General features: G+C 42.0%; 1 protein-coding gene across 2 annotated transcripts in view; it reads right to left on the reverse strand.

Annotated features, from left to right (window-relative positions):
* The window catches only part of GLDC (glycine decarboxylase), a 79851-nt gene extending 74503 nt beyond the window's left edge, over window positions 1-5348 (reverse strand). The window contains exons 1-2 of one of the 2 annotated variants that reach the window (XM_036878854.2): window positions 4919-5347; window positions 4346-4424 (exon numbers count right to left, since the gene is read on the reverse strand). In XM_036878854.2, coding sequence (XP_036734749.2) covers window positions 4346-4424; window positions 4919-5152 — 313 coding nt within the window. In that variant the 5' untranslated portion in view covers window positions 5153-5347. Of the gene's footprint in view, window positions 1-4345; window positions 4425-4918 lie in introns of both variants that reach the window. The other variant, XM_036878855.2, reaches the window with a different exon arrangement.
* Between the last annotated feature and the right edge of the window lie 12642 nt (window positions 5349-17990).

Genomic DNA, 17990 nt, shown 5'->3' on the forward strand with positions numbered 1-17990 from the left:
GTCAATATAAAGATATTGTCTTTGCTTCTACCAGAAGATGTATTTCAACTCTTTATACTGTTTCAGAAATCCCTAATTTTCTATTCAGTTTCACATTTCTGAACACACAGCATTCTATCCATAGTCCTCATGGCACCTGGTACTCTTTAACTTTCTGACTGAATTTATATTAAGAAGGTAAGATGTAAGCTCTCTGAGAATAGTGATCATGTTTATTTATGTATTTTTCCTCACAGTGCTTTACACATAGATGGCCAACTAAACATTTAACAATTTATGCAATAGGTTGACTGTCCAAGGTATCAGTCAGGTCAGTAGATGTCTGCCTAACAGGAATTAATGACAGAAATATAAAGACAAGACAGACTCTGTTGTGAGACACTAAATTCAAAAACAGATAACAGCCAGACCACGTATAACTGTAGAACTTTCACCCAAAACCTACAGCAACCTGCCCAGGAAACCAATCCCCTTATTTATAGTAAACAACCCCAAGAGTCAGGCTACTATAAGTTAGACTTGCAGAAAGCCAAATTAGTATCTGCAGTGACAGTCCAGGAAATTGCACAATAACTTCTGTAAGAGAGTCCAAAATGGCCAGCACCTAATTAATAATTGACAGCTTCTTTTATTTTGGTCCTTGTTTCCAATTTAGGACCACCCATACAAAGTCAAATTAGCACCCCTAACAAATCACAAATGATGCCCTGCTTTCAGTTGCCTGCCTACAGCTTCTTCATGCCAACAGCCTCGAATGAGAGCATACCTAAAGCCTTTCCTTTATTCCATTATAAGGCTTTCCCATTCCTCTGCAAAACAAAAGGCTGACTCCCTTGTTATAGCAGTTCACAATAAATTGGCTTTGATTTTCTCATTTGGTCTCTATTTCCACAGTTGTTTAATAAACATCCATTAGAATCATCCTAGATAAAGATGAAGTAATATTTCATATAAGCTGGGAACTGAAGGAGCCAGAAAGGACCAAAGGAGAGCATTGTCACAGACTATGGAGTCTACAGGCACAACCTGAGGATGACCATCATCTGGCTGAAAGACAAGTGACATCCATCTGCCCTATTCAGGTGTCTTTGGGGTCAGCTCAGGAAAGTACCCAACCCCACTTGGGTGACAGAGTCATCACCTGCAGCTGTGTTGCACAATACCCCCCTCTCTCTGCTCACTGCCCTCCATTAACCATTTATTAAAGATCACTGCAAATGATGTGACTTAGAACATGAAGTTCTCCCAAGTCCATCAAGTCTCATTCTGACAGCTCAGCTGCTTGGTTCTGGTTGAATAATTTGAACATTAGTGAGTTTAGTTTCTTTTCTCTCTTCTGAAGCATGCTCACAATGAGTAATGTGCAATTTTGTGTAAACTTTAAACCCTGCAGCTTCTGTGAAATTATGAGCCAGTTCAGTCTGGTTAGCTTGAGAGGACTTCATTAAAAATACTGCACAGCAAGACATACTACTGAGAAAAGTGATTGGCTTGGTTCATAGGCAACATACTTTCAAATTCTGTATTAATTATTAAATGAATATATAGTTATTGTAGAAAATATAGAAAAAGCAAAGAAATAAAAAGAAAGTTACAATCACCCATAATAGTACCAGCCAGAGAAATGAATGCCCCCATTGGCATATATCCTTCTAGTCTTCTTTTTTTTCCTTTATTTGTGTATATGAGTCAGGGAAGAGGGATTCATTTAAACAGGATGAAACAGGGTTTTGAATGGGGTAGCTTTATTTGTTTCTCTGAAGTATGACCTACTAAGAAGCCAACTGATAATCAAGGTATACTTTCAAGACACTTCCTGAAGAGTGCAAGGGGAGGGGAGCATCCTGCGTGACAGATGAACCATCTGTCCTTCCCTGATTCTGTCAGGCCACTCTGTCCTGTACATGCTTTCCTGTACTCTGGCTGCAGCTCAGCCATGTCCATTAGAGCCTTCATCCTTCAATACCCAGCCTTAGTCCTCCTGCACCTGTCACCCTTCCCTCACCGTAGTAGTGGCCTGAGTGTCCCCACACCTGTGCTCTCAGCATGCCACTGCATTTCCAGGAGGGCAGTTGGCAAATGCCAGTGATTCCAGTGTGACTGGATTTGTGCACATCTGTACACTAGATACTGCAGAAGAGTCAGGACAGGACTTTTCTGTTTTGTATATCCACCCTTGGCAGAGGATACAATGAAGACAGTGTAGACTAGTGTTTGGAGTGTGGACAGCAAAGCAGGACTGCCTAGGCTGAATTCTGCCTCTGTGGCTCATCAGCTGTGGCCTTGGGTAAGTTATGTATCCTGTGTATGCCATGGTTTCCTCACCTTTAAAACAGAAGTGATAAAAGTACTTACCTCATAGGGTTTTGTAAGAATTAAACTAATGCATGAAAAGTACTTTAGAAAGTGCCCAACGCATGGCAGACACTACATAAACCTTTGAGATTAGTTTATGCCTAAGAACTAACCCAAGTATTTCCACGCTACTTCCAGCTCTCACAATCTTCTTTTTATTCAGCAGCGAGGGTGTTTAAGGCTCATATAACTAATTAGCTCTTAATGGTTTTCTCTGTATGCAGTGAATAAACATTTGGTCCAGAATTCCTCTGACTACAACTAAACACAGGCATTCACATGAAACCAAGGTTGGATAATGCAGGTCCACTATTAAGGGGAAACGCCACTACTGGAGGTTATATGCACCAGCGTGCTTTCCCCACATGGGGAACGTTCATCATGGCATGTGTACACCTCAGAGTAAAATACTCATGCCTTTCTGACACATCCCACTCACCCCTCACCCCCAACCAGGGCTCATTCTTCCAAGAAGCAAGCTTTGTTGGACAGCCAGTCCACTTTAGGGCAAGGAGGGACTACTGACTGTGCGATATTTTATCTAAGTCATCTCAGACTAACTAGATGGAACCAGCACCAAATCTCACAGAAGCTGCTGGGTTTAAAGTTTACACTTAAATTGCAAATTGCTTATCAGGAGCCTACTTCCAACAGGACAGAGGAGAAGAAATGGAATCCCTGATCTTCAAATGATTCAGCTGAAACAAATTGCTGAACAAGAAAAGGGCAACTTTAACATGTTTTCTAGGCTCTAATGCTCTTAAAGAATATCTTTTGAGTATATTGTAAAAAAGGCTGACTTAAACCTTCTCTGATTTTGAAAGTCTCAGGAAGGCATTTGTTTGTTCAAATATTTACCTAACTCTCGCTTTAAAAATATACAGCTCTTCACGCTAAACATCCAGTGAATCAGGATTTTGATTTCCTAAAATTGAAATAGGTAAGTCTTCCAGCTATCCCTAAGTCTCATCAGTTCAACTGAACAAAATGTGCAGATTTTCTTCTATAAACAAGGTCTCGGCCATTGGCGGAAATGGTGCAGATTTGAATCCATCAAGGGAGCAGTCTTCAACATAGCTTGAGTTACAGCGTAAGCCAGCAGGAGCTGGACAAGCTTCATACTTCAAGTTGTCTATTTTAAAATAACATAAAGCTTGTCTTCCGTATAACCTTTCTGTTCTAAAACCTAAAACAAGGCAAACCAATTGCCTCTCTTCTCTTGACTCTACAAGTAAGAGTTAAAAGAAAAAGAGCTCTTCAGTTTTGCCTGTCCCCTTGACTTGGGGATTCTTGCCTTAGTCCGTGGAAGCCAAATACTTACATAAAAATACCTCTGAAAGTCAGCCTTCAGTCCACTAAGAGCACTTTAAATATAAAATAAGATTCTAAGAAGGTCCATGAGTAAACTAAGCTTTCTTTCTCAACCAAGTGTGACTCTTATTTCTATGTTTCTTTATTAAAAAAAACACTTCCACTTGAAAAGTATTGCTGCCTTTCAGTAGGTGTAAATAATAAAACTTGAATGTGAGGTAAGAGAAAAATTTGAAGCTATTGTCAGAAGACCAGATATTAGGTCACCCTAAGCAATTCCTTTTCCCCTTCTGAGTCTTTATCCTGGTCTACAAAGAGGTAATGACACCTCTCAAACCAAAGGATGTGAGAATGGTAGCCCAGGACGGGTGCCTGGAAAGTGGGGGATCCTCCGCACCTGTTCATGCACTGCCTCCCTCCGGGAAGTTGGCTGAGGCTCTCAGAACTCTGAGATGAAGGCCTTAGAAAGGTGCTGCTGCATAGACTCCATCCTTGGGTACAGAACTGACTGCTCCGGGAACTATTCCACCCGCTCCTCCCCTTGGGGCACCTGCCGGTGTTTAATTTTAAAAAACATTCCCAGTCCTGAGCAATCCTAACGCAGAGCTGAACTTTCAGAGACCACAAGACAAATAGGCCAGAGCAAGCGGGGGCTGAGGGGGTCCTCCCGTCCACTTACAAACAGGGTCTTCCATTCTCAAGGGTCTTTTCAAGCGGATGCTGATGGGGACCGTCTTCTCGATCAGTTCATCAATGCTCTAAAATCAAAATACAAGTCCGTGAACACTAAAGGCAGGGGAAAGTGCTTTTAAATTAAGAGCGTCCCCTCTGTGTTTTGTATCTACAAAGGCTTGGGGGAACCTCCTAATCAGGGTTTCTTTTTAAAAAGAGAACCACTTGAAGCACACCAAAACCACCTGGAAGAAAGAAAATAATGAAGCGCGGTAGTGACTCGGCGACTTCGGTCGGGAGTTTGGTTGGCGACCAGGGATAATGGGATAAACCAGGAGGTGCTCCTCTGGCTAAGTTAGGGATCATCAGCAAGGTGACTGGGTTGAAAAGCATACGGTTTTGAGGCGCGAAGAGAGGGCAGGAGGGGAAGGTAAGCGGGTGGAAGAAGCCTGGGGCCCGGGGACCGAGTGGGGTTCGCTTACTCGCTAGGGCCCCGGCCCAGGCAGGGTGCGGGTCCCGAGGGGAGAGAAGCAGAGCTCCGGGCTCAGCGAGGCCCCGGAGGGTCGAGTGGGGTCCTTACCGCCAGCCCCAAGGCCTGCAGCATCTCCCTCTGGTCTTTGTCCCCGGGGCCGATGTGCCTCCGCGCGAAGTCGTCGTGTCTGGGCAGGAGGCGCTCGAGCAGGCGCGAGTCCCCAGCCCCGCTGCTGTCCCCGCCGCCGCTACTGCTGCCACGGCCCCGCGGCGCCCAGCGCGACCCCGCGCCTCCGACTCGGCATCCTACACGCAGCCCCCAGGCCCTGGCGCACGCCTGCATGGTCGCGGCCACCGAGGGTCAGCCGCGCTCTCGGCCCCTCTCCTAGTAGCAATCCCCGGGTGGTGGCTGCCCCCGACCTGGAGCCCCTTCTTGCTGGACGTCTGACCGGATGGATGGATGCTCACGGGCAAGGAATGGGCGCCGCGCTCAGCCCGGACGCGCGCACAAAGTTGTTGCTCCACGCGAGGCACCTGCTTCGCACACTTTAAGCGTCGCCCTGGGGGCGGGCGGTGGGATGAGGCCAGCAAACGCTCGGCCAATGGGAGTGGACGGAGGGACGGGGCAGACCTCACCCCTGCCCCTCCCCCGTCTCTGCCCTCGGCGGAGGCCAGCGGCCCCGAACCTGCCATCCTGTTACTTCTGCTCCGCCTCAGTTACTTCTACTCCACCGGGCCGGTGCCAGTCTGGGACCGCACTGGCGCGGGATCCAGGTGGACAGCTGCGAGCGAAGTGCCTCCGGGACTCAGCTGAGACGGAGGATGATTCTGACCGGAAGGCCAGACTCAAGAGTTGGTGAATCTCCATTCATTAATTTTAGGGTATCTTTGTCTGTCATATCTTGTGGAAAACGATATGGGCAGATGGGAGTGCTTTTAAAGTTTTAGTCTCGTAGGCAAATTATTCAACCTCGAAGCTTCAGTTTTCTCATCTAACAGAGCTGGATGGGACTGAAAAGAAATTACACATTGAAAGCACTGCCACATCTAAGGTATATATACATTTTGAACTATTATCCGGCTGGAAAATTATTTAGACCTGTGTATTTTGTAAATCTAAGCTCCCTAGCTGTCTCTTGAGATTTTTATAAAGCCTGAACTTTCAAACTTCTAATTATCCTCCTAATATTAAAAGAGAGGGGCAGAGAGTCCCTCTGAAGTCATCAGAACATGACTTGTACTTAGACTAGAGGAAAATAGAATTTGTCCTCTTTCTCCTCCCCTAGGCTTCCTCCTTCAGTTATCCTCTGCAACTCTGGGTTCTGTAGCTGACAGATACAGAGACCAGGAACAAAGGCAAAAAAGTATAAAACAAAGAAGTAGGCAAAATGTGTAAGGCAGGTGGGGCAGATGGTGAACTAGAAGGGCTGGGTTAAATGTCTGAACAGCTTTTTGTCTATTTAGAATTGAAATTACAGCCTTCGTAAAAGTTTGGGGATATCCTCAGTGCTAGATGCCATTAGATGCATTTATCCCCCATTCCTGTCTAGTCTCTTTCTCCATATCACAGGGACTAGAAGCCAGAGAACTATAATTTTCAGATTCCTTTGGCTTCAGGGTTCTGGACATTATTAATCGTCTGTCAGCAAGACACACTTGTGTGATAACTACAACATGGAATAAAAGCAGAAACCATTTTCTCGTTTTCTTGACAGCAGCAGACAGATACGTGGGTGGCAGCAGACATGAAATTGTTCCTTACCTACCACCCACATTGGTACAGCAGGGCAGCTGTGTCCCTCAATGGAAATGTCCTGTGGTTTTCCAGTCTAGGAGGCAGCAGGAATTTTTCACTGTTCTGGACTAAAGCTTCAGTGGTTGGCCTGAAGTTAGTGGTAGTCTATCTACCCTGTCTTTTACTCTTCCAACCTTGCCAATGGTTTTATATGCACCAACTCCTAACATTTTAATCCTCCTCTGCTTGAAATACTTTGAATGTTTTATTTGTTTTCCTAGATAAACCTTAACAGAGAATGTAATTGAGGCCAAAAGTGGCTTTAGGAAACTGACCCCAAAGAAAAGAATCTGGGATTAGCTGTCTGACCTGGGTCTGTTTGAAGTCAATGATAACGTTACCAGTAGTGGAAAATGAGATCATGATAGTCTTAGGCATGAAATGCATACAGGTACTTCAATTATCAGGGAGGAATAAAGTGCCTATTAAAGGCAGGTCTTTGCTAGACCTTCTGATGGGAATGATGCCTACAAGCACTGCAGAGAGCTGGCAGCTTCCGAAGACCCCAGAGAGTTTACAGAATAAAAGGACAACTTAGAGAACTAGAGTGCTTCAACACTCTAAAAGAATCTCTTAACTTCTGTAGCTGCAGAGAGAAGTTGTTAATAAATCAGACCTAATGTTTGATCCCACAAACTGTCAAATTATCACACGAGTTGAATTTATAGACTTATTAGGTCTCACATGTGAAAGTTTGGGATTAATTAAAACGCTAAGACTTGGAATGGGAATATGTTGGTAGTCTGCATTGAATTTAATTATCTTGAAACTCCAAATCCCACTGAGTCCCCCTTGACAGCTGAAGCGGTCCCACCTCTCCTCTATGGGATGTGGGCCATCCCTTGCTTGAAGATCCTGTAATGGCTTCACTAAACCATTATCCTTGCAAAGGTATGCCAATGCTTCTTTACCTCCAGATCTACAACCACAGTGAGATCTCAGCATATCCAGGATGATAAATGTCTGACACCAAAGGAGAAGCTTACAAAGGGAAAGAATTACAAAATATGCTAACGTTTATTGGCACTAGAAGACTTCTGTGTAGGAGTGGGTTCTAGACCAAGAAAGAAGAATATAAGATAGAAATTATTGATATGTTTGTAGTACCAGAGATACTGGATTCAGTATTAGCTCAATGAGGCAGGAGTGGCTCTAAGGGTTTGTTGAGTTGGTTGACTAAAACCAGATCAACAATGGCCTTCACTAAATTAGGTTAAGCTACTAGAACTTTCTTTGTCTAATTGAAAAGATAGGATCCAAAGGCTTGATGAGATAGGAATGTTGGAATGGATTTACTCTCCAGCCTTTTCAGTGTGTCCTCAGGAGGGCACAAAGGACAATCACTGCACCTAAAGCATTGAGAAATCCAGTGGTAAGAGGAGCAGCAATATTCCTGAAAAGCTCTGTACTTTCTGTATCCATACCTATAAGATGATGGTGGAAGATGCCACTTTCTATGATTTTCATGGTAATGATGGAGTCTCAGAGTGGTAGAGGCCAGTGGAAGCACTAGAAAGTAGAAAAGCAGGCAAGGTTGTTTTAATGGACAGCAGAGTCAGAGAGGTAACTGATCAGGCTTGATCCACAGGGATCTTGGGTGCTCACTAATAAATATTAGGAAATCTTACTTTGGTGAACCAAATTTTGGTATGTCACCCAAATGTAGAGTCTCAGTCTCTCAATCTGTTTTCTTACTTTAGCTGGTTCATAGACCCAGAGATTCTTCAGATGAAAGGAATCTTAAGAAATATTCCTTGAGAAAAGATCTTATGACCCTGCTATAAGTATATACTGCAAGTCCCGAAAGATACCTGTGGCCATTTACCAAGTGTGATGGTTAATTTAGTGTATCAATTTGGCTGGGCCGCAGTGCCCAGATATGTGGTCATACATTACTCTAGATATTTCTGTGAGAATGTTTTTGGATGAGATTTGGATGAGTGGACTTTTTGAGTATCGTAGACTGCCCTTCAAAAGTGAGTGGGCCTCATCTAATCAGTTGAATGCCAAAATAGAACAAAAGAATGATCTCCCCAGATTAAGGGGGAATTCTGTAGCAGCCAGCCTCTGGATTCAAGCTGCAAAACTGGCTATCCTCTGCTAGCCTTTGTACTTGAACTATAGCATTGGCTTTTCTCTGGGTCTCCAGCCTGCTAGCCTGCCAGAACAGATTTTAGACTTGTTATCCTCTACAATTACATTAGCCAATTCCTTAAGATCTCTTTTGATACACACACACACACACATATATATACTTAATAATACACCTAGGAAAGGAAAATACCCAGACTTTGGGTGGCTTACTAGAATCTGGTTCTATGATAATGCTAAACCCTGCAGATCCAAAACAAACCACTCTGGTCCACCAATCACAATGGGATATACTGTGGAAGTTAGATTACAAATGGATATTTGGGACTTATGGTTTCAGTTCTAACATGTAAATCACATGAAAGACATCACTCCTGTCCCTACAAGAAAAAATGGGACAAACTGAAAATCTATGACTTTTGGACACATCTAGAAACCAACATTGCAGGGCAAAATGCCGCCCTAAAATCTGATGAGACAGGTTCACCCAAAGGGACACAGCCAAGATCTTCTTACCTAGAGCAGAAGCCATTAGAGCTATTATATGGAGATAGGAACATGTAATGGTAATTATGATAAATTGCTGGATGCTGAGTATGGACTGACTTGAGAGGGAGAAGCTCCTGGGAACTACAGTCTTAGTGGGGTTCTCATACTTTCATGGTCTTTACTTCCAGGTGCCCCATCATAGTAAGAGTAAAGAACTAAAAAATATCCCCTCACAGCACTGCTAGGATAAAGGGATGAGTAACCATTGTGAAATATGCCCAGAGCCTTCATAACAAACACCCACTCTCCAAAGGAAAGAACTTTACCAGGGCTTTATCCCAACTGAGCAAGGAATTCCTACCACTCCAGCCACCTCCAGACTTCTTGACTCACATAATGGGAAAAAGGATAATTAAAACAAATACAATAAAACAGGGTTTAGTGCTTCAAGGAATAAATTAGGAACCCTGCAGCCAGGAAAGGAGTATGGGGTGGGGAGAGGGGTGGAGGAACTTTATCACTGGAGAAACATTTGGAACTTCACAGCCCAGCACACAGGCCCACCAAGACACTAATATTTATTGGAACATTAGAGAACATTTCCTCTCCCCTTTACACCACCACCTAAACAGGGTTCCAATAAACAGACAGATTCTTTTTGGTGAAGAGTATGTAGGGAATCCAAGAAGCAATAAGGGAGACATACATGAGGACTGTTAGAAGAATTTGCAGCCTCTGGCACCTTTAGATATAATAAACATTAAACACAGCCCAACCCTAGCCAAATTAACATAAGTCTTCACACTGAAGCACTATTTATTCCATTCCTATTACCCAATACACTATGTTGAACTTCCAACAAAAAATTACAAAGCATACAAAATGTCAAGAAAAAAAGTGTGAAGAGACATATCATCAGAACCAAACTCACCTATGATACAGATGTTCAAATAATCGGATACAGAATTTAAAATAACTATGATTAACATGTTAAAAGCTTTAACAGAAAAAGTAAACAATATCTAAGAACAGATAACCAATGTAAGCAGAGATGGAAACTCCAAGAATTAATCAAAAGGAATGATAGAAATCAAAACACTGTAACAGAAATGAAACATGTCTTCTAAGTGATCATGAGTAGACTTGACACAGCTGAGGAAAGAATTAGTGAGTTTGAACATAGGTCAATAGAACTTGCCTAAATTGAAATGTAAAAGAAGAAAACAGAATAAAAAAAAAAAGACCTGGACATCTAAGAACTGTAGGGCAATCACAAAAGATGCCATATAAGCATAATTGGAATATCTGAAGGAGAAAAAGAGAAAGGAGAAGAAGAAATCTTTCAAGTAATAATAACTGAAAACTTTTAAGAATTAGAATAGACACCAAACTACAATCCAGCAAGGTCAGAGAACACTAATCAAGAGAAATAAAACAACAACACTTAGGCATATCATATTCAAACCACACAAAACCAAAGACAAAGAGAAAATCTTTGTCTAAAAAGCCAAAAGGGAAAAAAAATATCTTACCTATAGAGGAACAATATAAGAATTACAGCAGGTTTCTTGTTAAAATAAAAAAAAGTATACAAATAAGAGAGTAGAATGAAAATTTTAAGCTATTAAAAAAATAAAAACAAAAAAACACCAGAATAGAATTCTATAGAATGAAATTACCTTACAAAAGTGAAGGAGAAATAGTGTCTCAAACAAAAATTGAGGGAAACCCTAGCCATTAGAAGTTACCTGTATTTTTGATCCTTCCATTGTTCCTTCTTCCTTTCTGATATTCCTATTTCTTTTACCATTTTCTTTTTGTTTAGGGATTTAACTTTAGTCTTTTTTTTTTAAGGCTAGCATCTAATTCTCTTAGTTTCCTTCATCTGAGAATTATTTGATTGCTCCTTCATTCCTGAAAGATACTTTCACAAGTTATGATTCTGGGTCAACACTTCTTTTCTTTCTGCACTTGAAAATGTGTGCCACTTCTTTCTGGTTTCCATGGTTTCTGAAGAGAAATCTGTTATCATTCAAATAATTTTTTTCCTTAGATGACATTTTGCTTTTGCTCCCTTTAGCATTTTTCTTTGTCTTCAGTATTCAGCAGTTGGACTATAATATGTCTTTGCATCAATTTACTTGGGTTTTGAAGTTTTCTAAGTGTCTTAGCTTAGGCTGCTATAATGAAATACCATAGACCAGGTAGGATTAACAGAAATTTATCTCTTACAATTCTGGGGCCTGGAAAGTCCAAGGTCAAGGTGCCAGCCAATTCAGTTCTTAGAGAGGGCTCTCTTCCCATCTTGCAGATAGATGCCCTCCTCCCATGTCCTCACATGGCCTTTCCTTGCTGTGTGCACAGGAGAGAAAGTGAGAGAAAGCTAGTGAGCAAGAACTAGAGAGGGAGGGAGGGAGGAAGGGACGGAGATTTTCCTTTTTGTATTAGGCCACCCATCCTATCAACTTAGGACCCCACCCTTATGATCTCATTTGACTTTAATTACCTCCTAAAAGCCCTATCCCCAAATACAATCACATGGAGGTTAGGGCTTCAGGTATGAATTTGGGGTGGGAAGCAGAGTCACTCCATGACACTTAGCTTCTTAAAGATTTGGGTTTGTATTTTTTGCCAAATTTGGGGAATTTTCAGATATTCGTTCTTTCTTCAGCCTTTCCCTCTTTTTCTCCTCTCCTGCTGGGACTTCAGTGATGTGTTAGATCGTTTGTTATGGTCTCACATGACCCTGAGGCTCTGTTCATTTTTTTCCCCCTATTTGCTCTCTGTTGTTCAGATTGGATCATTGTTGGTGCTCTACCTTCATATCCATTAATTGTTTCCTGTCCTTTCCATTGTTTTATCAAGTCAAGCCATTTATTTATTTATTTATTTATTTATTGTATTTTTCAGTTCTAAAATTTTCATTTGATTCCTCTTTATCTCTCTCATCAAGTTGATGATTTTCCTCATTCTTGTTATGGTGACTAATTTTGCATTGTATCCAGGACATTTTCAATATTATGAGACTCTGCTTCCTATAAATTTTTCCATTTTATAAGGTAGTCAAACTACTTATGTTGAGAATACATGTCCTGTCCTACTTCTGTGTTTCAACTGTCAATTAGTTTTCAAAGCTTTTGCATTGCTAGCCTGGGCTGCCACACTTGGGTGCTACCCAGAAGCCAATTTAAAACCTGGACAGTAGTCCACTCAGTTGAGTTTGTTGTGTCATGCATGGTCCACTTGAGGGTCTACCCAGGATTTTGTACACAGATTTAAAGAATCCCATTTTCCAGTTCCCTTTTTTCTCTGATTCTTACCTAATCTCTAGTTGGTGATGCCGGGATTCTTGTTCATGGAGTCAAAGAATGAACTTTGCAAACACTCAAGGTAGGAGAGCAAGGCAGAGGCCTTTCTTTAGAGATAAAGTGAGAGGACAGAGCTCCTAGCTCACTCCAGGAGGGGACAAGATATTCTGTAGTTGTGCATTGTCTAGGGGATTTATAGGTGTTTGAGGATTTTTAGGAATGTGATTAAGGGCTAGGGGTGTGGACCTGTTAAGTGGTCTTAGAATGTTCATCCTTGATGAGACATTAAGTCTCTTTTCTCATCAAAATTAACAACAGATTCCTTCCCAGAATAGCAGCTTCCTGGTCTGGGAGCATATCAATCAAGACTGCCTGCCCTGCCCTCATGGTGGGTTGAGTTATTGTCTATTTGCTAAATAGTTTGTTAAAACCACACTTCTTAATTTCCTGGGTTTTAAAAGGCAATCTAAGATGAAATCTTTCTTGCTTTTACTATGTTGTTTATGGCTGGGCTTGCTTGCCATTATTAATTGTCCAGGTTGCAAATCACCTGATCAGGTCTGAAGGAGTTGAAACAGCACATAGGCCTGGGCTTTTAGCATGCTAAAGTGAATCTTACACATGATTACAAATGATTAGCATAATAAAAACATGGGCTATGCTAAGGTACTTTCCTTTATCTGGGGAATATTAACTGATCTCACTGAAGAATGACTCTAGAGCTTAATGTTTAACATGGAGTTTTATAGGGGGTTTCTTTGCATATTGTTACATTGCTCTGACTGTAATTATCTTTCCTAGCTTTTTCCGGAGGCCCTCACCCTACTCTAAGTGCACAGTCCCTGCCTCTTTGGGATGGAGTGGCATGCTGCCTCTTTGCTGCTATTCACTTAGTGTTGTGCATAGGCTCTGCAGCCTCAGTGGGGGAGTGCAGCCTCTGCTTGTGCTGGTGCAGGGCACAGAAGTAGGCAGGGCTCCTTCCTACAAGATTGGCCAGCCCAGTTATGCAGGCCATGGGTGTGGCTATTTCTATGGTATTTACCTGTAACAGGACTAGTTTAGTCAAAAGGGTTTGTCCTGTAGGGTCACCATTTTCCATTTTGTTGGCTATCAAGAGCAGGCTTCTCTTGCATGGCGGTTGGGTACACAGGAGGCAAAAACCTCAGGAAGTTCACTGCTAGGTCATTTTTCAAGTCCCAAAGTGCCCAGCCCGGCCACCTTCTTTTCTCTATCTTACCACCCTTGTGATAGGTGGTTTATGTATTTTAACCAGGGATTTTAGTTGTAATTAGCAGGAGGAATAGGGGAAAGTATATCTACTCCACTTTTCCAGATGTAGTGGTCTGATTCATATCTCTTAACTCTCCTGCTTGATCTGCACAGAAGACATAATTTTATAGATTGATAATGGATTATGAAAATTTATTCAGGTAGTAATTCCATTTGGAGCTGCTCTTACTGATTACTAGAGAAGATTAATGTAGCCCTGATGCTGGGGTTCTTGTTTGCGGAGTCAAAGAATAAACTTAGCACACTCAGGATAGGAGAGCCAGGGAGAGGCTTTTATTTAGAGATACAGTGAGAGGACAGAACTCCTGGCTCATGCCAGGAGGGGACAAGAGAGCCTGGGTGGTGCGTTATCTAGAGGATTTATAGGCAGTTGAGGATTTTTGGGAACTGATAAAGGGCTTAGGATGTGGACTTGTTAAAAGTGATTTTAGGATGTTTGTCCTTGATGAGACATTAAGTCCCTTTTAGCATGCTAAAGTGAATCTTACACATGATTACAAATGATTAGCATAATAAAAACATGGGCTACTTTCCTTTATTTGGTGAATATCAACTGATCTCACTGAAGAACGACTCCAGTTCTTCATGTTTAACACAGAGTTTTGGTAGGGGGTTTCCTTGCATGTAGTTACATTGCTCTGACTGTAAATATCCTGCCTTGCTTTTTCTGGAGGCCCTCACCCTACTCTGACTATACCCATAGTCCGTCTCAGCCCTTGCAACTGGTATGTGGCTATTAACCTGGGAAAACTATTTTTTCTCAATACCAATTAGTAAAGACCACCAGAAGCACTTTACTTCATGTGTCAGCAGAAACAGGACACCTAACTGTCTTACAACAGGGCTGTGTCAGCTCTTCAACCCTTGTCATGCTCTAATCTGCCAGGACCTTGATTGTCTTACCCTCCCATGGACATGATGATTAAAGGACCTGGTAAGCAGATTGTGGTCAGTTTACTTGATGCCTTGATATGCCAGAGTGGGAGATAAACAACATAAAGGTTCAGTCATCTACTATATTAATAAAGTTCTTAGGGCTCCAATGGTATCATGTTGGACTATCAATTTCAAAGTGAAAGAAAATTTTGTTTTAAGCCCCCTACCAAAGAAAAGACATACAGTGTATCTGGGGCCTATGGGTTTTGGAGGCTGCTCCAACTCATTTACCCATAAGGTTGCCAGCTTTGAGTGGAGACAAAGAGAAAATACAAGCTGTTCAATGCTTGGTATTCGTGACCCAGTAAACCCAATGGTGGTCTGTCTGTGGCACACAGAGATGCTACATGGAGCTTCTGGTAAGTACTAATGGGAGAATCACAGACCAGACTCATAGGGTTTGAAGCAAAGTCATGTTCTTTTCTGCAACAAAATGTGCTATTTGAGAAACTCCTGGACTGATACTAGGCTATGAAACTGAACATCTTACAATGAGTCATTAAGAGATCATGTGATCTGTGTGCCCACCATGAATTAGATGTTACCTACCCCATCAATCTTTAAAGCTGGGCATACCCAGCAACACTCCGTCAGGCAGAAGTGGTATCCATTCCATCATCCAGTGGAAGATGGGCTCAAGCAGCTTCTGGAGGCTGCAGCAAGTTGCACGAATGAGTTCTGGGCCACATAGTTGTTCTGTATCACCTTGTTGGCTTCAATCCACATGTATTCTCATGGAAAAAAAGAATCTGGGCTTCATGTATAGTTGGTTCTTCATGGTATTTCACACAATCCAAAAGGAACTATAACACTATAGCCCCATTCAAATCCCAAGGCATTGCCTTGCAGGACAGTAGGAAAGATAAATCCTCCAAATGGGCAGAACTTGAAATAGTTCATTTGGAAGGAGAGATGTCCAGAGATACAGATCTCACTAACTATGAGATAGTGGCTAATGGTTTGCAGATAATGGATTATTGAATAACAACACCAGAGGATCAGTGATAAGGAGAGAGGTATGTGGCTGGACGTCTTAGAATGGCACAGAATGAGGAGATAATTAGCTTTCCATGTGAACGTTCACAGAAGAGCACCAACTGCAGATGAGACTCCTGTTAATCAAGTGGACAAGACAACCCATTCTGTGTATGTCAACCAGAATCATTCACCAACCACCCAGTACTTGCTCAATTTTCTCATGTTAAACATGGCCATGTAGTTAAATATGGGATTACCCTCATTCCAGTTTTTGGGCCCTGTTTAGAGAATTTAGTTCCAAAGGAATGACTGCTTCTTCCAGGAAATACAATGATCCCTTTGAACTGGAAACTGAGGCTGCCACCTGGACATCTGGGGCCCTTCATGCCACTGCATCAAGCAAAGAGGTTATTTTACCAGCTGGGGCAATTGATGTTAACTATAAACAGAAAATGGGTTTATTGTTTCACATTTTTCACATTAATTACTATCATGCCCAATGGCTTGAATGTCCTGGAAAACTATAGTAACTCAATAGACACAGGGCCAGTATGAGCTGAGACCCTTCAGAAGTGGAGGTTTGGGTCATCCCACTACTGGTAGAGAACCATGATCACCTAAAGTGCTAACTGAGGAAAAAGAGAATAGGGTATAAATAGTGGACTAGGGAGATTATAAAAACAAGTTGTAGTGATGACCAGTGGCAGAAACAAGGATGAAGTTTCTATGTATGCTTTTCCATGTTTTGTTCTGTATATGCTTTATCAGATTTCTTTCCCTTTCTCCATTCTATATAATTTTATATCAGGTGTGTTGGTGGTAGTTAACATTATGAGCTAATCCAGTGTGTTCAGAATATCAAAGAGGCATTATGAATGAACTAGAAATGCCATACAGAAATATAGTGACTGATGAGACTGTTTGTCCCTTCCTAGGGGGAAAGGTGGGCATGCTTTCCTTCATATAAGAAATAGTTGCATTATATTAGGAAGAAGCATGCTATTTTTGCTATTGTTGTTACTTGTAAACTTAAAAATAGGTTGAAAGCTCTGTGTGGTTGCTAAGTAGCCAAAGAGATAGCCTGTGCTTTTTTTCAAATTCAAGATGTATTTCTACTCCCTTCTATGCTCTTCTCTATATCACAAATGCTGGGGGCTTGGAACAATATTTCTCAAACCCCATTTCCTACAGGATCCTGGATGCAATTTACACAAGATACACTCATGCAATATTTGTAAGGCAGAAGAAAGGCAAAAGCAGTGGGCATGTGTGTGGGACGAGGCAAATGGGAAGTGTTGTCATGACCACAGGCATTCCGTTCCTCACCTATCTCTATGCAACAAAACAGCAATGACCACTGGTAGTGAGTTCCTATAATTTCCTGGCCTGCGTGGTAGCCACAATGTACTGACTTTCAGGACCACAGCAACAGTGCAAACCTGGAAGATAGTGGCAGCTTCCCCTACTTCCTCTTCTCCAGTGTTGCTGCAAACACCTGATTCCTAGTATTAACCCTCTGCTTGAAAAACCAAGAGTGATGTCTGTTTTCCTGGTTGAACCCTGGTACACTCTGTTGTGTCAAGACAGCACAACAAAAGCCCATTGCAGCCATCATTTGGGAGTAATTCCTTTTAACTGATGGCTTCTACATAGGTTTCAAAATCCCATTCACATGGTTGATTTGAACTATTTGAACTATAATAGCCTCTGACTGAGAGTTTTCAGGTTGAGATCTTCTGTGGAAAGGAATCTAGAAGGAAGAAAGTACAGTAACTTTACCGCAGAGTTAAGTAACATGTTTCACAGGAATGCACATAGTTTTCATTTACCACTATTTTACCTCAGTAGAGATGGTGACAATCTTATGGCTTGAAGAAAATATCTGTGTTGATCCAAGTTGATGGGTCATGCATCTTTTGTGTCATGCATCTCAGTGGCTGGAAATAAGTCATGTAGCCACACACCCCTACAATGGGCAAAGCTGGAAAAGGTCATCTGAATTGGGGTGGTTATGTGCCCAAGCAAAAAACTGGGGTTCCATTATAAACTGAAAGATAGTAGATATTAAAGTGAGCATGTAATGACCTCTTCCACACTTCACACAGAAATATTCTGGCCAGTAAATACATGCATCAACAATGCAGTGATGGGGAGTGGGGTGTGACGAGGTTGGGGGAACACTGGCATTCAACAGGGAAAGACTCATCAACTCTCCCTTCCTGAGTTGAGCATGCAGTTCCTGGAAGATCCCAGGCAGAAAGCGACTAACATTTAGCGGGGGCCTACTGTGTGCC

This window comes from Manis pentadactyla, chromosome 3, assembly GCF_030020395.1.
Source record: "Manis pentadactyla isolate mManPen7 chromosome 3, mManPen7.hap1, whole genome shotgun sequence".
NCBI lineage: Eukaryota > Metazoa > Chordata > Mammalia > Pholidota > Manidae > Manis > Manis pentadactyla.